The sequence below is a fragment of the Ictalurus furcatus genome, chromosome 15 (assembly GCF_023375685.1).
Source record: "Ictalurus furcatus strain D&B chromosome 15, Billie_1.0, whole genome shotgun sequence".
In the NCBI taxonomy this organism is placed as follows: Eukaryota; Metazoa; Chordata; class Actinopteri; order Siluriformes; family Ictaluridae; genus Ictalurus; species Ictalurus furcatus.
Window position 1 is genome coordinate 3,023,977 of NC_071269.1, and position 24,511 is coordinate 3,048,487.

General features: G+C 42.1%; 1 protein-coding gene and 1 long non-coding RNA gene across 3 annotated transcripts in view; one reads left to right on the top strand and one right to left on the bottom strand.

The window, feature by feature from the left end:
• Positions 1 to 19,609, bottom strand: part of lrp1ab (low density lipoprotein receptor-related protein 1Ab) — a 150,850-nt gene extending 131,241 nt beyond the window's left edge. For both annotated transcript variants that reach the window (XM_053644002.1, XM_053644001.1), the window contains exon 1: positions 18,936 to 19,609. In XM_053644002.1, coding sequence (XP_053499977.1) covers positions 18,936 to 19,011 — 76 coding nt within the window. In that variant the 5' untranslated portion in view covers positions 19,012 to 19,609. The remainder of the gene's footprint in view (positions 1 to 18,935) is intronic.
• LOC128619684 (uncharacterized) lies at positions 16,118 to 24,124 on the top strand. The gene is made up of 3 exons (XR_008387982.1): positions 16,118 to 16,499; positions 20,340 to 20,666; positions 22,728 to 24,124. It is a non-coding gene; the product is annotated as an uncharacterized LOC128619684 (long non-coding RNA).
• The last annotated feature ends 387 nt before the right edge of the window (positions 24,125 to 24,511 follow it).

The window sequence follows — 24,511 nt, forward strand, 5'->3', positions numbered from 1 at the left end:
GAGTCCAAGTAAAATCCCACATACTGTATCGTACTGTATGCACTGCGATGGCACAGCTAATATGATTACAGTAGCACTAAAAGCACACATTTAAGAAGTGAAGCACTTGAAAATAATGGCTAATCGGACTAAACTGCAAACTGACTTTTTTTTTCCTTTTTTTTAAAAAAGGTGCTAATATTCTGTAACATCAGCTCTGACAATAGTCCCAGCTGCAAATCATAAGTTTATTAACGTACTTCTTCTAATATGGTAATTTTTCAAGATCATTCATAGGATGCGTAATCCTAAATCTAATACACACACTAATTTTATATATATAAAAATATATATTTACATACATGTATTGTGTGTGTATATATATATATATATATATATATATATATATATATATATATATATATATATATATATATATATATATATATATACATACATGTATTGTGTGTGTATATATATATATATATATATATATATATATATATATATATATATATAAAAACACACACACATATTTACATATGTAAATATATATATATACATATATGTATATATATACATATATATATACACACACACACACATATATATATATATATATATATACACACACATATGTAAATATATGTGTGTGTATATATATATAGATGTGTGTGTGTGTATATATATATATATATATATATATATATATATATATAAAAACATAAACTGAAATGGTGAAGCTTTCTACAAGGAGAGCATATTTATTTCATATTTATGGAAGGAATCTCCAGTGTCCGTGCTTTGTAATAGTCAGAGGTGAAGTTCTTCCTGTTTTATGCCACAGGAAAAACCTCAGGACTGAGGGCTTTGCACTTTTGGCCTTATTAACATCAAGAGAAACTGAGGGAATGTCTAGACCTGCTACAACATAAGCGAGAACAGGAACCAATTTGATTTGCAGATGTATGGACAACACTTTAAAAAAAAAAAAAAAAAAAAAAAAAAAAAAAGGGTGTTGGCAATCTGCTGTGGCATAAAAGGAATAAAACCACGCCGGTGTTAATTATTTTCCTTCACTCACATGCTCCATCACGATTTATTTCTTACTTGGCAAATATCTTATTCAGTTATTTATAAGGATCTACTTTTCCAGAAACTGCGACAGTGCTCCTGGGTTGAGCTTGAGCTTTCAAACATCTGCTGCACTTTCATACCCACCGACACAGATGCATTTACTACCGTACACGCCTCGTCCTTTTTGTTCTGTGAACGTATACCGCCTGGACACGTTTGTTTTGATGATAGGCCTTGCTCATCGTTATTGAAAAAAACACACAACAACTTTGTCATCATGGGACTTTCCCGCTAAAATAAAGCATAAAAAACAAACCAAAAGGAAACACAGGAAGCTTTATTTACTGACCGAGATGGAGTCTGCACGGTACTGAATCTGTACTAAACAAGTGTTCCTGCAGGGCATGATGGTCCTCAACTTTCCACCAATCAAAAGGGGTCATACCCAGAGCGTAAAGCGGGTTTTATCGAATGATCTTTGGATGGCATACCTGTACAAAGTCATGTAGGACCAAAAACCACGAGTGCAATATTCTAACTAACGGGAACTGTGGTTCAGTCCACAGCTTCAATAATAGCAGAATCCTGGCACAGATTAACTAATTCAGTTAATATTACGATTTTATTCCATATTCACTTTTTTTTTTTTTTTTTTTTTGCTTGAGGCACAAGCTCTTCAGGCTCAGTGTTCTTCCTTCTTAGGATAATGGCTTTCTGAATACCTTTGCCCAGAAGACATTTCAGCTAATAGGATTTTTGGGAATAAAAAGTGTTGATATTAGGATAATAGAAACTCCTAAGAATTCCAGACATAGTATTAGGCGTAAGAGTAAACAGATAAGCTTAGATAAGGTCATCTCTGACTCAGATTCCAGTGAAACCCAGATTAAACTTCACCGAACCAAAATCCTCCGCATTTCTCATTTAGACGTGCGATAACAGACCGCTTCCAATTTGCATACCCACAGAATATTTTCCTAATAGTTCAATTTTGCCCTCGCAAATATTACAACTGTATTCTTAATAACTTGTATTAAAGGGCCAGAATTCCTGTTGTAATATAATTTCATTGGCTTGGTACGAACACACCAACATAAATTAGGTTAAGTATGTTTTATGTAAGTGGGAATCCTGTGATGGTAAAGCAAGCCTCGTTTAAGGCAGTAGGCTGCATCTTTTAAAATGTATTTATTTAGTATTTATTTCTTTTTCTTTTTTTTTTTTTGCAGCTCCTGCCACAGAATAAAATGGACGTTTTTGCTAATAAAATGGAAGTCTATGGGTTTCCATTCCAATGGATGTCTTTGGGGTTTTTTTTTTTTTTTTACACTTCACTTCCTCACAACGAAGGAGACTGCAACACGCGTGATGCATGTTTTATGCATGTCTTACGCGGCTAGTGTGGACTGAAACGCTCGTTAAAACGGACACCAGAAGTTCTTCCGAAAAATGCTGGGTGAGATTAGCCTGAATGGAGTCAGGAGACAAAATGCTGCTGTACTGTTGGCACGTGAGACCACAAATCATGTAACGTACATCTGAATACTTGGATATTTTGTCTTTATTAAAAAGTTAAATATAGTGCGCTGCAAACAACGACAGCTTAGAATCGTAACGCCAGTGCTGACTCAACGTTTTCCAGAAATGCTGTTAATAGGATAGTAAATCGTCTCATGACTTATGCATATCATGCATACACAAATCAGCTGGAACTTTAAATCCACCTGCATAATATCGTGTAGGTCCAACGTGTACACCCAAAACAGCTCTGACCCGTCAAGGCACGGACTCCACAAGACCTCTGAAGGTGTGCTGTGGTATCTGGCATCAAGACGTTAGCAGCAGATCCCTTAAGTCCTGTCAGTTGCTAGGTGGGGCCTCTGTGGATCGGACTCGTTTGTCCAGAACATCCTACAGATGCTCGATTGGATTGAGATCTGGGGAGTTTGGAAGCAGAGTCAACACCTTGAACTCTTTGTCATGTTCCTCAAACCGTTCCTGAAGGGTTTTTGTAGCGTGGCTGGCCGCATTATCGTGCTGAAAGAGGCCGCTGCCATTAAGGAATAGCGTTGCTATAAAAGGTTGCGTTAGGTCTGCAACAATGTTTAGGTAGGTGGGACGTGTCAAAGTAACATCCACGTGAATGCCAGGACCCAAGGTTTCCCAGCAGAAGATTACCCAGGGTAACGTTCACACTGCCTTCGCCGACTTGCCTTCTTCCCATAATGCATCCTGGTGCCATGTCTTCCCCAGGTAAGCGACACACGCACACACACACACCTGGCCGTCCACATGATGTAAAAGAAAATATGATTCATCAGACCAGGCCACTTTCTTCACGATCCAGTTCTAATGCTGATGCGCCCATTGTAGGTGCTTTTGGTGGTGGACAGGGGTCAGCATAGGCACTCGGACCGGTCTGCAGCGATGCAGCCCCATACACAGCAAGCTGCGATGCGCTGTGTTCTGACACCATTCTATCATAGTCAGCAGGAATGCCCCACGTGCATCAGTGAGTCTTGGGTGCCCATGACCCCGTTGCAGGTTCACCAGTTGTCCTTCCTTGGACCACTTTTGGAAGGTAGTAACTACTGCATACCGGGAACACCCCCAAAAGACCTGCCGTTTTGGACATGCCCCGACCCACTCGTCTAGCCATCACCATTTGGCCCTTGTCGAAATCGCTCAGATCCTTTCGCTTGCCCATTTTTCCCTGCTTCGAACACGTCGACATTGGGAACTGATCTACGGTGTGCACGGTGAATAGTGTGAAGCCTCCACAAAGCTTAAGCTGATTCATCAACCGCACTCGAACCAGCACTTATGTTGAAACAATATTGAAAACACAATGGTCTAGAACGTCTTTGTATGCGTTGTACCATTACGATTTCCCCTCCCGAGCGCCGATTAACTTTTATGAATGGAGGTCGAGGGTCCTTATTCATCAACTACTGAGCACACAAAATGACATTTTAAAACAACACTGTGATTTGAGCGAGTACAAGTGAGGAATCGGCTACGGTTCCTGCCCACCGGTCAGTTATTTACATGTCGTATACATACAGGATGCCCTAATTAACTCCGATATACGCCGAGTTTACAAGAAACGCCGGCATTTCGTAAATATATGCAGGTGTTTTGATCAGCAAATCAGCTAAGATCTGGCTGAAAAAAAGGTCAATAAATCACAGTGAAGAGGTGCTTGTTAGAGGTGCTTGTATCCAAGGTTAATGAAACAGATGTTCTTTTTTTTTTTTTTGTGCATCATCAAAAATGGAATTAAAAAAATAAAAATCGCGTACAAATTACAAACTTCGAAAGAAATAACTCCGTTCCCGAGAAAGAAAGGTTGAAAGAGGGTTGCCTTTTGCAATCCTGAAATGAACAGTGTCATGTCGATGTATAAAGCGAGATGTATATAATTATGTAAGAAGTGCCCTGTTTCATTTTAGTTAATTTTTTTTTTTTTAAACAAAGCTGCCGAAGGCCAAAAACGGGCCGCAATTATAACTGCTTTCCGTCAGAAGGCTCAAACTCTATTTATCGCTTTTATTTCCTTTCAGAACTTGTTCACTCGGATTGAGTTATAAATATCGAAAAAGTTCCTATCCTTAAACCCCTAGCTGTTGCAGCTCCGACGTGCTGGACAAGGAATCACGTAGAGCCTGGTAAAAAGTCTTGCACGCATCTGACTCCGGAGGTGCTGGAAGGAACATCCTGGAAAGAGAGGGAGTGATATCCTTAATAAACGAACGACACGAAAAGAAAACAAACGGCTAAAAACAGACCGTCTACGTAAATAAACCTGTTCGTTCCGTGTGTGTTTACGCGTACTTATAAAAATGTGGCATACACCGTGTGTACGTCGTCAAACTAACGAACAGCGGTCACTACGTATTTCGGCGTTAAGCATCAAAGACGACAACCTGCTCTGTGAAAATCTCAAGAGGAGGGACTACAGCATCCTTGTAACCTGGTAAAACCTCAAACATAAAACTCAGCACGAGTTGTTCACTGCTAGCAGCGTACAGAAACAGTGTCATATTCTGACGATGTACAGTATACGCCCAGAACGACGCGGATACCGGACCATCACACCTACACGTGTTCCTTCCACAAACTGTAGCGTTACAATTTCCCTTCCCAAGCCCCGATTATGCCTTTTAAAAAGGTATAACGCGACTTATAGCTTCATCAAGCACTGAGAACACATCACATTTTAAAACAACTGTGGTTCGAGATAGTACAAGTGATGAATCAGCTTCGGCCGCCGCCTACCAGTCGCTTATTAACCCGTTAGATCGATACAGGGAAAAAAAAAAAAATGTCTACAAACAACCACGGGTGAGTGAAATAACAGCTCTTACCCAATATGTAGTTCTCGATGATTAACCACGATCGTCACGGATAACGAGCGATCAGTGCCGACGCAATGAAACAGAAAAACGATTCTTTACTGACAGCTGTACAGAAGAGAAACAAAAACCCACTCTTCTCCACTGCAGCCCTAATTAATCCCAAGGTGAGTAATGTAGCCGGCTAACGTTATAAAGAACGGGTCTGGCAGCGCACGAACGCGCGCACGTGTACACGTTTGAAGGCCACTTTTTAAACCAGGAAGAAAAAAAAACTTTCAACATACGAAATTCATCCGGAGACCGCTGCGAATACGGGCAAAAAATAAAAAAATATTATATACGCACGCATCCGTGGTCATTACTCACACTGTTCTTTTTACTACAATTATTAACAAGATTGATTTCGATTACAAGTGCAAGCGGACTATACGATAACGACACGCAATTCTGAGCGCACCGATACGCCACAGACGGTCGAGCAGTACGCCGGTGGATTCTGAGCTCGTGTTATGATCAGAAGAAACTCGGATGAACTTGCGACGACGTCATAAAATAATATACAAGTAAAAACCGGGTGCTTGGGCCCCAGGATTCTGCGTTTAATAATGCTACTTGTGTGGCATCGCATAAACAAGCTGTAGCTTAACATCCAGAATTCCCCGCCACCCCACCCCAACTCAATCCAGAAACAAACAGACACGAGCAGAGCTTGTTTCGGTACATCGCAGTGCAAAACTTCTTCAAAGGCTTCAGGTGTTTTAAAGGCTTAATGAGACGTGCATTTTGCTGGAGTCTGCGAAGTTACAGTGGCTCATTAGCAGAGGATCAAAGCATCCTGTGGGCCCTGAAAAAGGGGCGCTTACAAATGTCACACGCGTTCGGTGCCTTCAGTGTCCTTTAACAGTAATGGCATTGAGATTCGTAAGCGAAAAAGATCGGGCATTAGCGCCGGGTCCGGACACGCCACGCGGCGTAGCTTATTTGCGCTCGTAATGAAGGTTTATCCGACTCGTCATTATAAAGACGAGCCCGATTAAAAGAATGAGGCTATTCGTTTTCTTGTACAACACGTACTACAGGTGTAACACAATGCCACTCTGTATCCGTTTTATATTTTAAATGTCGAAGTGTCTCTACCTGGGCGTGCCCTAAACTAGACGAACCCCATGAACCCAGTTACAAAGATCATTCACACGGTGTGAATAGTTCCTCGACCTCAGTTACATCGCTCCAGTGTAGAACTGGTCTCAACTAGAGGTTTTTTTTTTTGAACTTGTACCTTCATGGGATATTTTCTAAAAAAAAAAAAAAAAATATATATATATATATATATACACACACACAAGTAGCATCATTTAAACCAGTGACCAGGAACAGGCGGTTACTAAGGATGAATGAATGAATGAATGAATGAATGAACGGACGCTGTACGATCATGCTAATGAACGTGGTATCGGTTTCTACCACGAGCTTCATGTCCGACTGCTTGTTTGCGCCGACGTGAAAGTCAAGACCTCCTGCTCACGTAGAGTGCAGCAGCATCCCAGTCCCGATACACTCCTTTAAACATAGCTAACGCCGAGCAAACCTTTCAGGAAAGCGTTCTTAAAAAAATTGAATAGTGGCACGTCGTACGTGTATCTGTACCAGTACAACCAGCGCGTATAGCCGTTTCAATGGTCAGTTATGATCACAAGGCTACACAAGGAGTAGCCTACAAGAGCAGAGTAAGAGTATCCTTTGGATGTGTTCAAAAACAAAACTTGCTCTTCATTGCTGGTGTTTACAGCATCATCATGGTCTCACACCACCACTGGAGATCGGACCTTGGACTAATAACAAAGCAGACCCAAGCCTGACCAGCAGCATGAGATGTTTTTCAGAATGTTCTCCAGCTGCTGGAACAGCCCAGACATGCAGCTTTGGAGAGCGTTCAAGACGATAACGACGGCCGGTGCACACCTGCTTTCTCTCAGACATCGGACAGCGTAATGAGGGATGCAAACCAGCCGTGCGCGGCATTTAAGCGTTACACGTCAGTGCTGAAACCCAGTAGTTGCGGTATTGAGGGGATCATCTCCGAGGGTTTTATCGTCTCTTTTACTACGTCGTGTCAGAGCTGACGCCTCAGAATCAAAGCACTACGAGTTCAACTTTACAATTTGCGCTTGCATGCCGTCGTCGGTTGCCGTTTCGGCGTTGTTTACTCGCGCTCAGTCACAGCAAGCGTTTTCCCCTTTGTCAAGGAAACATTGTGCGCTTAACACGTGAACAGGAAGCAATACACCTAGCAATTTTCCAGCACTCTGATGCCTTGTGCATAACCTCTCGAGCGTAATATTCCAACACTTACACTACAGGTGTGCCGGGGTCAGAAAGTCTACAAAAATTATGCCCACAATCACAAAAAGCCTGAACAACCCGGTCTACTCTCGCAAAACGTCTGACCGACCCGCTTCACTCCCGCAAATATTTCTGACTGTACAAACACAGCACCATTCCAATGGACATTTTAAAATATCTCCCAAATGAAAATGAACTGTTTTGTTCGTTTAAGTAAAGGCTTCCACTGAACGCAATCGTTTTATTTCTCTTAGCCATGCGAGCTTCGTTTCCGTTGGTCACGTCGCAGTGTTTTGTACGCATCACATATTATACCCATGTGCTTTACGGTGCCTGGTGTTGCACATTAACTCTATTTACTCGTTAATGAGTCCTGCCGAGTAAAACTCATGTGCACACTTGTGCATAAGATGTTCCTGATTACATTCCAATCGCGACTTTCATTCTCCAGTGTAGTGCTTGTACGGGTACAGGAAAGCTGGAAGACTTGTGTATTCGAGCTGTCGAGGGGAGAGTTGCAGGCAAACAAGAACATCACCTTCATGTTACCACAATCAGATTAAGCCTCGGGTCTCAGATGAAGAGTTCACGGGGAAGACAGAGGGCGAGGCTGCGGAGGGGAATGTGTGTGTGTGTGTGTGTGTGTGTGTGTGTGTGGGGTGGGGGTGTAAAAAAAGAGAGAGAGAGCGCGAACAAATGCCGTAATAAAGAATGGAATTAAGTCTTCACAAGTCTGAGTGGGATGCAAAGCAAACGTGGCAAACGGTTGCGACGTTTGAGCGGCAGAGCTCGCGCGTCACGCGACACGGGAGACAGGAAAAGCAAAGCCGATTTGTGCCACAACCTGAGATCATCATTAAAACGCGTGTATTTTTAACAACACTATATACACATGGGCCTTCCCCAGAGATGGAAACTCTTCCAAAGCAGGTCTGTCCACAACCTACACGTTTCCTGCCACCGCCACATCAACACCACCCACCTTCCGCTGTTAGCACCGTGTAGCAATCTGCTCACCCTTTGCCCTCGGCTCTAAAACGGAGTAAACACTGAAGCCGTATGCAGAAAACACCAATTACAGTGCGTCCTGCCTACGACCAACAACAAACATCCTTTCATTGGTGGCACTCGCGCTCATCAACAAGGAGCCCGGCTGAAAGGCATGCACTTCTTTACACTAATCCCCCAGTCTGCTGGGAGACAGTAAATGCATAAATATCTAAGGTGTGGCAACACAGGTTCCTGCTTCGAAATGGCATAATGATATAGTATGTGAGGCACAGGGATACATAAACAAACAGAAGAACGGATTCTCCAGTCAAGCCAGGATTGTAGCAAAGAGACCCCACAGTCATACCAGAGCCATCTGGTTCGCATTTATCTAGCAAATTTGCAGACGGCTTTTTTGTAATTTCCTCGGGTTTTACTCAAAATATCACCAGTCATTCTAGAGACACTTGCACAGGATGGAATGCGGGTCTTAATACTCGGCCACGATTACTCGAAAAAGACAGGAGCTCTTATGTAATACATGCAGTGACGTGAATCATGTCGTGTTTACAGGTACGAGAACGTCCCGTCTGAAACGAGGGCTACGATATGCGACCCATCTATAGGAAGTTGTCCGTGTAGCATGGCCCAAGCTTTGTGGACACCTGACCATCACAGCCAAATGTGATGTGATGTGATGTGATTTCTGAGGCTTCCCACTAGGTTTGAGCGTGTCTGTGGGGATCAGGCACTGATGTCGGTTGAGGAGGCCTGGGGTGGAGTCTGCATTCCAGTTCATACAACACAAAGGTGTTCAGTAGGGTTGAGGTCAGGGCTCTGTGCAAGCCACTTGAGTTCTTCCACACCAACCTTGGCAAACCCTGTCTACATGCATCGTGCTTTGTGTACAGGTCCACTGGCAAGCCGGGACAGGTTTGGGCCTCTTCGGCGCCGTTTAAACTAGTGCGTTTTCATTTTAAAACGCATAACTTTTACTACGGTTACGCCCCTCATCTCCGGAGGAGACTTTTGGAAACGCCGAAGACCCCGTTTTTGTTTGAAAACTCCGGGCTCGGGTTTCAGTGTAAACGGACCAAAACGAAGACTTTTGAAAATGAAGGCGTGGCTTCGCCCACATTCGCTTGGGTCTTCTGGATCATCGCGTATCCTCCCCCGATTCGTCAAGCCCCTACCATACGACCGTTACGCTACCTTCATCGTATACACGACACCACGGAGACTGAACCGCAAGCTTTGCTGGCGTTGTTGTCATTCTTAGCATCCGTTATGCAGTTAAATTCTGTATTTTATAACACTGCAGCTGCCTACATGTGCAAGAGGTGAGCTATGATTAGAGCGATCGGCAACAAATCTCATTTCAAGCGGTGTAAGCCCAACAGGGAACGCTGGTTTGTTATGCCTGCTATTGACTAGCAACCAACTTCCTGTTTGCGCCGTGTTCCCAGTGTGCATGGATAGTCATGTGACGTGCGTATACGCTTGTGCAGTGTGGACGGAGGTCGTTTCTGAAACACAGCGGAAACGCCAGTGCGGAAGAGGACCGTTTTCATTTTAAAACGAAAATGCACTACTGTAAACAGGGCCTTAGTTCCAGTGAAGGGGAGTCCTAATCCTACAGCATCCAAAGATGTCCCATACAATCGTGCACTTCCAACTTTTGTGGCAGCAGTTTAGAGAAGGTCCACATTTGGGCGTAGTGTTCAATTACACCCATATATAAAGATTGGCAAATCATACGTTTATAGCTAGCCAACAAGGCAAGTGAAAGCTACCCAGTTCCATATTTTGGTTGGCAGGAAACCTAATCGACCAAATTAAAAACTGGAACGTGAAGTAATGTAATACGGTACTGCAAACTAGTTAGTTAAGCTCATTAATACAGATGAACAAGTATCTGATCACGCATCACATCGTGTTTGTGCCATCAATAAAAAAAAAAAAAAAAAAAGTCAGCAGGAAGTTGGCGAACTTCTCAACTAAGCCTCATACTGCATGAAAATACCCGGCTAGTGTCCCGATTTTGTCTTGATATATCCAACAGCATAATGACCAGGAGAGTTATATAACGGCACTGCGTCAAACTTTTCATCAGTGTTTCCACAAACCAATGTTTCCGGAGTCCCAAATGATCTGTCCTTCATCCACGCCAACTGATCCACCGAGTAAAAGTCGTTCCTCCATCAACTACATCGTGCCTCGGGTGATCTCTGTAGTGTAGAAGGTGGTGGGATTTGGAAACGTCAGCTATAGTTACAGCAACGTGGTGCGTCACGGCATTGTGAAGCATGCTAACCTTTAAACATAGCAACACAACCAAAAAAAAACAAAAAAACAAAACACGAGGAACAGGGTTTGTTCTTTTTCTGGCTGTTTAAGCTATTTGTCGGACAGATTTCAAATAAACGTGTAATAAGCTGCGTTTACATGGACAACAATTATCCACTCTTAACCCGATTAAGACCATACTGTGATTAAGAAACTAGCATGTAAACAGCAGTTTTTACTTACCTTAATCTAATTAAGGTCATACTTGAATTAAGCTCTAATGGAATTAAGACAGGTGGAGTACTCCTGTTTTAGTCGCATTATGGACGTGAATTACAGACATGTACACACCTTAATCACATTATGAACGTCGTGTGAGAGTTTTCACCGCATTTTGCGACAGGACACGATCACACACGGGAGTGCTCAACATTTTACGGCGAACAAGAGAGTTCGGCCGCGTCCCAAACCGCGTACTTGCCTACTATAGGCCTGTAGTAGGAGAAATACATGTATCTCGGCTACTGTATAGACGGTAAGTACGCGGTTTGAGACGCAGCCCACGGCTTCAAGCAGTCGTCTATTTGCACGTACAGCATGACAAATAATTAACCGCACTTAAAGCGTCTGTAAAAATTTTTTTAATAAAAACACCCAAAACTGTATAAGGTACCATAACGAAGACCAACTGTATGTCGATATGTGAAATTCTGGAGGGACGTCGGACGGTGTGGCGCGGTGACGTAATGACGTGTGCTGTTAATCGATCTATGTTCTTGAACATGTAAAACGGGTACATGACAGGAGTATTCTAAAAGCGACTCATGTAAACACCTTAATCACATTATTATCTTACTCAGAGTAAGCTCAATAATTACATTACTGCTGTCCATGTAAACGTAGTCATAACCTGAACATGAAATCTGCTTGTAGCAGGCATCTGGGATACCTAAAGAATTAAAAATTAAATTAAATAAAAAGTAGACAACAAAAAAAAAAAAAAAAAAAAAAAAAAAAAAAAAAAAAAAACACACACACACAGAACACCACTCAAAGCTTAGAGAAATCTTTACAGGAAATTAAAATTGAATCCATATCCTTTTATTTCTTTTTTTTTTAACTGAACATGGACATATTTTTTTCATTAAAAGGTTCATGGACTTATCCAAGACAATTAGATACACAGAAACTTTTTCTGGCCTTCAGTAAAACGACTACACTTCACTACAAGCCTGCATGTTACAACAAAAGTGCTCTTTTCCTCTGTAAAGTATAGATTCCCCGAAAGGGAGCTTATGCTCCCAACAGCATAGCTCCTTATCATTTGTTGCGCTATCCTGGCTATAAAAGTATAGCGGTCTCATTATGAATCACTGTCATCTGGAAGTCGTGGAGGACTTTGTCCATTTGTGGTTCGAGTGTCGGTGAAGGGAGGCAGGACTGTGGTATGACCTGCTGTTCAACTTGTCAGCGTGATGAGATTCAGCCTTCTGACTCCCGGTCCAACCATGATGAAGAACTCGACTGGAACACTATTACTGAAAATGTAGCAACACGGGGCTTTCGCAAGACGGCTGTCGGAAAGGTTTTCGCATCCCGGTGGTCAGGATTATGCTATTGCAAAAATGCTTTGGGGGGGGGAACCAGATCAAAAAAAAAAAACCTCAGGAAACTAGAGGAACTGTTATTAGATATTTAACAAAACAGCTGATTCCACCACAGTTCCATAGCAGAACTACCAACTACGGTTTCTTGTAAAGAAAATATTGTTCATATCTTGCTAGATTAGTTTGTACATTCTTCGGAAAAAAAAAAAAAAAAAAGGGTTCCCCAAGGGTTAACTAAAATGGGTCATGAATCTGGAACCTTTTCTGAAAATGGAAATCTGAGGCATTTCCACTGAAGAGCTGCAGATCATCTGTACGGTCTTGCATTCTACGAGTTTTCAACAATTTCCCAAGCCGTGACGTTGCCAAATCCTCATACTGATTGTCCAGTCACTGATTCCAAAGTCTCCAAATCCAGTGTGTCCTCTCCCCCCCCCCCGCTTCATCCACCTTCATGATGTACACTGGACTCCTGCCTGGTGTCATGAACCAAAACAGAATTTCAGTTCTGTACTTCTTTTACCACCTTTAAGCAACCTACACAGCCTGTAATATGCCAAGTAAAATGCTCCAGTCCTGAGGCAACGTCTGATGCATTTCAACTCCTGAAGCTCCATTATCTTCAACCACCGCCAACACAGATTTCCTTAGAAGTTAAGTAAAACTCCAAAGTTCCTCTCAGTATCTGTTACATTTTTCCGAAAGCCGACGTAGACGTTCATCGCCGTTTTACTAAGACCATTGTGGTTTAAGTTCGGGAAACTTGGAGACAGGTTCTTTCTGCACCATGGCAGACATCCTCCATGGTGGACTCTCCTTTGTGCCAGGTGCAGACGCTCGTACAAAGGAGCATACGTCTGAGCAAAACTATGCATGCCCACCTTCATTCAACCTCCTGTCCATCACTCAGAAGAACCTACCAAGATCATCCTTGTTATACCTCAAGATTCCAGACATGCTTTCACATACGCATTGTTCAGCCCATCTAAAATCAGAGCATTTCCCCCTCTGGTGTAGTTCTTAAGGCAGGTGAGAACACAGCAATCGCAATCGGGTGCCAAACAAAACACTCGGTCCGAGACTGTTTGAGTGAAATATTCTTGGTCTGGTTCCAAGTGAACTCTTGCGTGGATCGATTGCAGCCAGAAAGCATTTCGACCCCAGATAACTCAACTGCAGGAAATGAACCGAACGCGTCGCGTATTTTGGGTTCTTAGATACGTGCGAGCTGCTAAACTGAGCCGAGGAACGGAGCAGAACCATGACTCGCTCTGGATATTTGAACGATGGCCAAAAAGAAAACAAAAACACTGGACGCGATACACAAGATGTCGAACTAGTTATGTCTAATTATCGAATCATTTATTCAGCGCTGGCACTTTTTTTTGAAGGCGTTTTCAGTCCTACACGCTTCAGCCACTGCTTTTGTGCTCGTTTATTTGCTGCATTTACATAGCAAATGAACTAAAAGGATCAATTTTGCTCTGAAGCGGACACGGCAAATGGACGACTAGGTGTGAAAGCACACTTCCTTGCGAAACTTTGGCTTGTTGTCCCCAAAAAAAAAAAAATCAATAAAATAAAGTCTGGATAAATGTGCCTTACAGCGTTTTCTTCCCTTCAGTGTAACTGAGATTACGTTCAGGTGGCACCTTGATAACTTTGTTTATGCAACAATCCCAATCAGCTCTTGTTGATAGCAGTGTTGACGTCCATTCTATTCTTAATGCCCTTTGACCTCGTGGAATATTTTCTTCCAGGGTTTAATTCTCGTTGCTTGTTTTAACGCAGAGGTTCTCAGCCTTTTGTAACTAAAGCACCCAAGCCCCCCGTATCATGTGTTACGCCCCCCAATATTGGAGGAGACCAGGTATTATAATCATCTATTCTATATAAAATCTGTCTTTTTTATACCTAATCAATAATCTGTTTTTGATAGATAGATAGATTTTGTACTTTTTTTAATTACTTTTCAAAACTTTTATGATTTTTTTTTTTTTAAATAACTTTTATAAAACTATATGACGGACAGATATGGAACACGAATGCTCAAAAATGTTTCTGAACACTATAATTACTTTGAACAAGAGTAATAACGTGGACTATTTTACATGTAAAACATGTTGCATTACATTCGTCTTACATTCTATAAACATTCGCGGTTGTGGTTCAGGTGGTAGAGCGGGTTGTTCACTAATCGTAGGGTTGGCGGGTCGATTCCCGGCCCACGTGACTCCACATACCGAAGTGTCCTTGGGCAAGACACTGAACCCCAAGTTGCTCCCGATGGCAAGTTAGCACCTTGCATGGCAGCTCTGCTACCACTGGTGTGTGTGTGTGTGTGTGTGTGTGAATGGGTGAATGAGACACAGTGTATAGCGCTTTGGATAAAAGCGCTATATAAGTGCGCCATTTACCATGTAAATGTGGACGAAGGGCGCGTCTCGTTAGCCACGACATTGTTAAATCTCCGGCTCTCAGCCCCTCACTGAACAGAGCGGACGCGCGGAGAGGTGCGAGTGCCGAAAGTTGCTAAGGTTTGCCCGAAAAGCCGCTAGATGGTTTTTGTTTTTTCTGCAAAAAGGGGTCTGAAAAGTCGCTAAGTTGGCAACACTGATCTGCACTGACCGCTAGATAAAAGGCAGCTAAGCTCCGCCTCTCCCCAGCAAAAAAGAAAACGCAGATGGAGAGGGAACGCGGGGTTTTCTCGTTCGATTTAAAAAGCAATAGAATACACCGAGTACCCAAAATAACGTCCCGTCTGTGCTGTTTTTCTCGAAAACAATTTGCGCCCCCTTTCCGATCTCTCCGCGCCCCCCCCCCGGTTGAGAACCACTGTTTTAAGGTATTAACTCAGGATACTTGAGCATGTATCTTTACAATGCAACACACACACACACACACGAGACTTCCTGTTCAACTGTAATGCATAAGAAGTAAACATGATGCGAGAAATCGCGTGCCTTATTGTTTACTTTAATGCACCTTCCTTTCCCTGTATTTACTGAAAACGGACTCTATCATTACAGGGGCACGTAATTACAAGGATCTAAACAAGCAACAAAAAGCAAAGTTATTAAAACAGACTTAAACAAACCCAACGTCGACTATAACAAGTACCGAACGAGACGGAACTTCCGGACCAGATTTCAAAAACTTTTTCCAAAAACGCAGAGGAAGGTGCTGATCTGCATCTTTTAAATCATGCATGCCCTTTGCAGGCCACGATTACAAAAGCCTCGGAAGAAAAACTAATGCATAATTTATGCACTCGTCACTGAAAGAATTTGGGGTATTTCGGCAGAAATGTCTAGTGGATCCTCTTTTCACATTCCCATCTCTCGCTGCCTGATGTGCAGTGATTTAAACAAAGCCCAACCGATGAATCCGAGGACCAGAGCAAAAGATTTTGTGCATCTTCGTATCGTCTACTCTTAAACGTTAAAGGAAAGGCCTAGCTTGAAAAACACATGAAATGCATTTATATGGAAATGTCTGTGACGTGTTGATTCAGGTGCTAATCTGTTGGTTGGTGTTACAGTTTCATCATTCCTGTGAGAAGTCAACAACCGCGTGCTGCTTGCGTCACGGACGGGGAATCTGTTACAGCTAGAACGGTTACGGTGGAACTCAACAGGAGAAAAATCACAGGAGAACACTCGGGTTCTTCGGTTCTCGCTCACCGCTCTCCGACGTCGTAATAACGAGAAATCCGGCGTAGGAGGAGTGAAGACGACAAACAGTGGCTGGACGCGAAGTTCCACAATGCAACGCCGCTAAATGACGCAGTCGCATGGAGCCGACGGACGTATTAGCATGGAAGCTCACGCTTCGGAACCGGATCTGCTCGAGCGTACAGGTGAGAGATGATTCCGATCTTATGGCGAGCGTGGTCCGACATTCCTTTAGTTTCAAACTCGCAAGTAGGGCTGTGCCGTACCGTATCGTATCGTATCGTCCATGACAGACGGGTACAATTTCTCCCCATGCTAAGAATCGGTCATCCCGCCATACTGACGATATAACTGATGACACGTTTACACGCTGCCACGTGGGCGTAGAACGAGAACAAGCATGGCGGAAGGCGTTCCAATCCTAGTATGTAGTTTAAGAATAACGTCATAATCAGTGTTTATATTTCAAACTCGCGTCCAACTTGAATCATTACTGTGTCTATACACTGTTTTGATGTGTCGCAGCATCGTTTAAGACTCGTTAAGTTTGCACTGTCTAAAGATCATACGCACTTTTACAGAACTATTTATTTATTTATTTTTACCTACATATCTATTTTTTTTTTTTCCTGGTGACAGATTGCGAATCCTGCGAGTATCGGCGTATTTGTGAATAAAACTGATATTCTACTTTTTAAGTCTACTTAACTGGTACAGTTTAGTATTTGATGATGATCAGGATTACGTTTTTTTTTTTTAAATCAATCTTTTTGTTACTATTTTCATAGTGTCATTTATATCCTTATCCCCCCCCCCCCCCCAAAAAAAAACCAACATGAAATATCACGATATATTTTTAAGTCTATATCGTCCATCCCTATTCACAACTTTCAAACCTTTCCACCTGGAATTAGTTCCCATTTACTGTTTGACAGGCACAAATGGAAGAAAAACGTATAAATGTGGCACATCGCCCCGTCATATACGACTCCCGATAAATATGTACAAAGAAAAGTAAAGCTTGGAAAGAAACAGCAGACAGCACAGGTGCATTTTGTAGGTGTTCGTAGCTAGTACAGTTTACTAATCTGCCAACGAAGCCTCAAATCAAAACAACCAATGTTCACACTGATTAGTGCTTTATTTCATTTGTTGAACTAGTTAGCTTTAGTTCATTTAGCTATATATAGTGCGCGACATCCATTTCTCAATGGAAGTAAAAAAAAAAAATTTTTAAAAAACCTCTGGAGAGTGCACACCCATATACGATAGCAATAGCCAAGAAAACTACGAAATTTCAAGCGACATTAGCGGCTTGTCATTTGCTACAGCAGCGAACATAGAAAGAGTAAAAGAGTAAAGTGCTGCCGCAGCGCTCTCTTTAGGTCTCTTTAGAGATGAAGCAAAGGTTAATTCCCACTGGAGCTATTAAGAGCAGGCAGTCAAATCAGCATTGGCTGGCTACGTATGAAAGCGTTAACGTGGACGCAAAGAAAAAAGACCAACAGGTCAAAGAAAGCCGTTCCGTTCGGAGTAAACCTCGGACGCCGATAACGAGGTCACGTCGATTCGACGCAAGTGGGTTCAGGGAGGATTTTTCCTTTAACGTAAGCTGAGCGTCCCTCGGTTCCACCACGGACTAATCACGAGAAAACGGACAGGGATAGAACAGCATCCTGAAATACATCGGCTCGCTTACAGTAACACAACGAGTCACCGTTAAGAGGAGCATCGACGGATTCCACAGCCCGGTCAATATTTCAGCTTATTTCGTGTTTACTGTAATGGAGGACCTTTAGGACGTTGTAGTCAACAGCTTGGAGAAAGAAAGGAGGGGGAGAAAGGAAGAAAGGAAAAAAAAACCCATGTGATGTCAAAATGAATAATTTAGCCCAGGCCAAATATCATCCTCGCAGATGATGTGAGCAGACATTACTATATATATATATATATATATATATATATATATATATATATCAACTCTACACCAAAAAAACAAACAAACATTAAACACACACACATAATGGAAAGGATCAGACATTGTTGCTGTTATAATAGTCTAAGATGTAGGGATTAATCGAATAATAGATGATTCATATTGGAGGCGATAGGCTAGAGATATTACAGAAGAAATAATTGTCGGCCTAGACAAGATCACTGACAAGCAACAGCGACAGGATCTAAATGTGGCCCAGTTGGAAGAAGAAGAAAAAGATCCAATCAAGGTTATGATTCTAATCGCACTGATTCTGTTCAGGCTTTTCATGTCTATAGGATAATCTAGAAGCGTTTTCCGACGCATGTCCTCAGGATGCGAGTCTCCATGGTAAACAAGCGGATCACAGAAGGTAACAATGTCGCCCAGTGACATGGAAACGGGACCCAGAATGATAATAAACCTCCATCGAGCATTTATACAAACAGTCTGGAGAAACAGGGTGTCCTCCTTCAGCGTTAGGTCTCGAGACGTTTCAGGTCCAGGGAGTCCAGCATTAGGAATTCACTCACTCACACACACACACACACACACACACACACACACACACACTAACAAGCATTCCTTGCAAATGCATGGGTTAAACATGCAAACAAACAAACAAACAAACAAACAAAGCGTTTACCTTCAACAGCTTGGGTGTGAGGAATAGCCTCCAGAGTGAGAATGAATCCAAGGGCGAACAGTAAGGTGGGCAGCATGTTCTCCTTGCTGGATGTCACTGCTGCTAATGGAAATGTGCGAATGGTTCATCAAATCCGCCGAGTGGCGCGCGCAGAGTGCTCCCGTTGTTCCCCGAGCCACCACGCTCTCCAAACGCCGAGCAAACTGGAAGCAGGGCTGGCTGGCGATGGAGAAATAACCCCGTGTCGCTGCAATGAAAAAAGGAGGGAGGAAAGGAGAGGGGTGTAAAAAAAAAAAAACACACACACACAGAGAAAGCGGGCTTTTCTCCAAGCCTAGAAAGGCGACGCGTTGTAAAACAGCGCGGCCATGTAGACTACAGGCTCCGTTTCAGTCTCTCCGCTCAGCAGCACCGCTTTATAAACAAACCAGGACCGCACTAACGGCGCAGCTCACAACCGACAACCGCAGCACTGGAGGAAATAAAAACACACCCCGTGAAATGAAAAAGAAAACAAAATAAAAACACACACACAAAAGGCACCTTTAACTCATTGAGTCCCACCGCCTCTGATGCTGGTGGACAGAAATACTGAGCGCGCACACACACACAGACACACACACGCGCGCGCGCGCACACACATATACAGCGGGGTCGCTTCACAGCTATGACGTCACCAACCTCCAGTTGTCCACAAAAAAAAAAATCGACGCGGCATTCTGCGTACTGCGCATGCGCGTCACAGTTTCGCGCTCCTACGGTACTCTAAAACGAAACTGTTCCACTTAGCGGCCATGTTGGCTCGGGAGCAATTCTGTTTTGCTTTGGCGTTTTTTTTTGTATTGGTTCTTTAATATAACGCAGTTCAGTTATTACTTGAAAGGTATCAGGCCAAAGCCTGTTGTCATGCTTACACAATAAACCCCCAGTAATTACATATCATTTATTAAATTCTATGGGGTGAAAAGCAACAATAATAACAACAACAACAATAACAACAACAAAAAGTACAGTAGCATACAGCAGAGTAGAAAAGAGTAGGATAGAATAGAATACAATAGAATAGAGTAACAACAACAATAATAACAATAATAATTAATTAATTAATTAATTAAACGTTTATTTATACAGTCCCCTCCAAAAGTATTGGAATGGCAAGGCTAACTTCCATTTGGGTTTCAGCTATAATGACGAATATGAGATGATAGCTCAGAATTTTAGCTTTCTTTTCCTCATATTCACATGTAGATGGCACCTTTTGTTTGAAGCCACCCATTTTTCAAGTGATCAAAAATACTGGAACATGTGACTGACAGGTGTTTCTTGTTGTCCAGGTGTGTCCTGTTAGATTTGTCGTTCAAACAAGTAATAGCTCTTAATGTCTAATCTTGGTTTGACCCCTAGGTTTTGCCGGTGATGACTGTATTTGGTGTTAAAAAGGATAAACCAACATAAAGACCAGAGGGCTGTCTATGGGAGAAATGCAAGCCATTTTCAAGCTGAGAAAAGAAGGAAGAGGCATTGTACAAGCATTGGGCATAGCCAAAACGACAATTAGGAATGTCCTGAAAAAGAAAGGACCCACTGGTGTACTGAACAACCATTCATCGAACAGGTCGGCCAAGGAAAACAACAACAGCTGATGGCAGAAATATAGTGAGAGCTGTGAAATTAAACCCAAAAACAACAGGCGGTGACATCACCAACATCCTTCCCAGTGCAGGGGTGAAGGTATTACAATCCACCATTCGAAATAGCAGAAATTTTGAGGCCATACCACAAGATGCAAACCACTTATCAGCAGTAAGAATCAGAAAAACAGATTGGAATTCACAAAGAAATACAGAGAAATGCAATCTAACTGGAAGGAAGACAATGACCTGCACACTTAGGGTTCAAAGCATTTTTCTTTTTTCACATTAATTTTACAAATGTCTGGCACAAATATTCGGTCTTGTTTCATGAATAAAACATATACTTTTTTTTTTTTCATTATTTAACCGGAAACAAGAGAAGTGAAATGTTAGAAAGTTGTAACATGTGTGGGGTACATTGTAACATGACCATATGACACATTAAACCCCCCCCCCCCACACACAATTTAATCTGATTAATAATAAAAAAAAAAAACAAAAAACAACATACAAGATAAACTATGCCATAATTATGTCAGTAAAAACTTTTATTAACTTTATACAATGATAAAGTCATAGGATATAATGTCAATTTACATACAACAAATTTTAACACTCGGCAAAGAACACAGAACAAAGCCAAAGCGAACGCCAACGTAATGAAGGCACAGAAAGAACACACCCTGTCTGTCTTCCTTGGCCTGTTTCTTATGCTGCAGTAAATGAAATCATAAAATGGAATCGTGTGAATTTACATACCTAACTGCGTGGAATAGCATAGTTTCCTGTAAAAGCGGGGTGAGTTTTAACACAGCATTACAATGTGCCCCCTGTGCACAACTGAGATTCAGACCTGGCTATTCAGTTCTGCAGGCTCTATAAGCATTTAAGGACTATGTAAGATTCTAACTGAACAATTAAAGATTAAAAACGATACAAAATTTGCCTCGTTTTAAATGAACGCTAAACACAGAGCAGAAAATTAACGTCTGTGTGAAATTTGACTTAAATCTTAAATTAGACTTAAATTAGATCTTCCCTTGATATCTTCCAAAGGTGTTTGAATTTCTGTGCTTTTTTTTTTTACACATTGGCAAGCAATAAAGACAGGAAGTTTCGTCATATCAGTGTACGTGGAAACTACTAAATAAAGTCCGTTAAGACGTACCACGCATTATGCTGTGCCCCGTTCTCCCCTAGAGTAGAGAAGAATAGAGTAAAGTAGAATCGAGGAATATAGAGGATAGCAGAGTAGAATAGAGGATACAATAGTAGTAGTATTAGCAATAATATGTAGTGAATATTCCTCATACTATGTATACAGACCCTTTAAAAGACCCCTTTGTACTGTTGTAGTTCTGTTTTTGGACACTTCACTGCCTGTTCCACTATATTTTGTAAATGAAAAGGGGAATCAACTTTTCACTCCAGTGCGTACTATTCTGTAATAGTTGTGGTTATATTTCAAGAAAAAAAGAAAAAAAAAGAAAGTCTCTTTAAATTGGGTGAATATTTCGGGAGTGGTTCATTCCAAGTTTATACTAATGCATTGTGGAATTGTGCATAATGTTTTACAGATGTGGAAGGAACTTGCTGAAGCTTGAGTTGTCTGTAAATCCATCAAGGTCGCTCCTTGTAGAAAAGCTTCGAGACTACTTTAATTAACTAAGCTGATGTCATAAAAATGTGTATACCTTAACATGAAATGCTCTTAATCGGCATCTCTAGTATTGCTCTTTTTAAATGTACTGTTAAAACAACTAGAACTATTGTTCTCTCTCTCACACGCACACTCACTCTCTCTCTGGCTCTCTCTCGCTCTCTCCCAATCTCCTTTTGGCTCTTTCAGTTTTTGTTTTGATGAGCCAAATGGGACCAGATCAAAACTGTCCAATATTCTAATCTTTGTAGGGACAATTGGTCTCCACCAGGAGAAACAAATGCTGAATAACGTGTTTCAGCTCACTATTTAGACCACAATCACAGCCTGTGCTGTTTCCAAAGCCATCACAACAACCGCGAGTCATTTAAACACACAATATCCAGAAACAGAACATAACAAACAAGTCTGGTTTGAGCATTACAGTCTGGTGTGGAACCAGGCAAAGTCCAGTGGAGCTGGCTAGACGCCTAATGTTTTTATTGCTTTCTTTTGCAGATGTAGGAAATGCTGCAGCCTAGTGGTGAAGTGACTCCAGTCCAAGACCCACCATAGCTCGTCTGCATTGTTTTATATTTATCCCACTCCTAATAAACCTGATCCGGCTCTCAAGAATGCTGGATAGAGCACATGGACTGGACCATTGGCTACACCTTCATAAACATCCACGTCCAAAAAGCCAAACATATCCTGCTTAGTCAATTTTCCAGCACTTGTTTTTTCTTTCTTTCTTTCCTTCCAGATACCAGACAGTTAAATCACAAGCTTCCAGACACAGAGACGATTTTTTCCCTGACAAGCTATAACCCTGTAGCACTACCCAGGCACAACAACTTTTATTTATAGCCACTGCAATTGCGATTAGACTTCCTGAAGTTTAAAGTGAAATATGCAGATATTGCAGCTACAGCGGTGATTAATATTTACGGTAGTGTTCAATCTGTAGATTCTGTATAAACTGCATTTTATATATGCAGAATGTTATACATTCTTATTTTTAACCGCGTGCACTATTTACTGCTTGGACTAATTACTTATTCAGCCTTCTTTCTAACACTGTTTTGTTGGTATGGTGGCTTCGTGGTTAGCACATTTGCCTCATACCTCAAGGGGTTGGGGTTCGAATCCCTCCCGAATCCCTCCTGTGCACGTGAAGTTTGCATGTTTTCCTCATTCATGGTGGGGGGGGATTGGTTCCTCCGGGTACTCCAGTTTCCTCCCCCAGTCCAAAGACATGTGTTGTAGGCTGATTGGCGTCTCTAAATTGTCCGTAGTGTGTGAATGTGTGTGATTGTGCCCTGCGATGGGTTGACACCCCATCCAGGGTGTCCGAGTTCCCTGGGATAGACTCCAGGCTCCCCGCGACCCTGTGTAGGATAAGTGGCATGGAAAATGGACGGATGGATGGAGAATGCTGCTGCTGTAAAGATGTGCTTTTGTCATTTTTCTTTGCTGGCATCCTCTCAACATCTTATAAGTCTTTCCATTCCTTAACAGCCCGTCCTTTGCATTCATACTCCATCCTCATACATCAGCTGATGTACAGGAGCTTTGTCCCTTTATTGTGATTAGTACAATAAGCCAGTGGGAGTCTATACGTTTTTTTTTTCAAAGGAAAATCAAGCGTGCAAATTGAAAAGGAGATTGCTTCAAATAGATTGTACCTGCTACTACAGGTGTCTACAAAGTTTGCTCTCTGTGAAACCCTTATTAAGCACAAGGTCACATGTGGTATAGGTATTACATCAAATTCAATGACGCCCTGTGGAAAATGATGGTGGTAGTGAAGTGGTGTTCAGAGCTGGAGATGAACTGCATGGTGTTTCCATCAGTGGAACAATTAAAGTATAATTGAAATAACCAGCTCAGATGCAGCGCAGACAACAAATAAGATGAAGCACATGCCACTCCATAGTCAACTGAATATTTTTGAGTACTACATTTAGCCTAGTTTAATCCAACACTGGAGCATCGAAGACACACAGAGCGCACTGCTGAAAGAGTGTGCTCAGGATGTTCAAGGACTCAACCCACCCCAGCAACGGTCTGTTCACGCTTCTACCATCTGGCAGGCGTTACAGAGCCATTCACACTCACACCAACAGGATCAAAATCATCTTCTACCCGACGGTCATTTCACAGCTGAACTCAGAGCTCAAGTAAGGACACAGCCCAACAACAACAACAACAACAACAACAACAACAACACAATGATCAGGTAAGCTCCTAATCCCAATGTGCAGTAAAGAACTCAAGCAATTGTGCAATATCCCTCTATATGT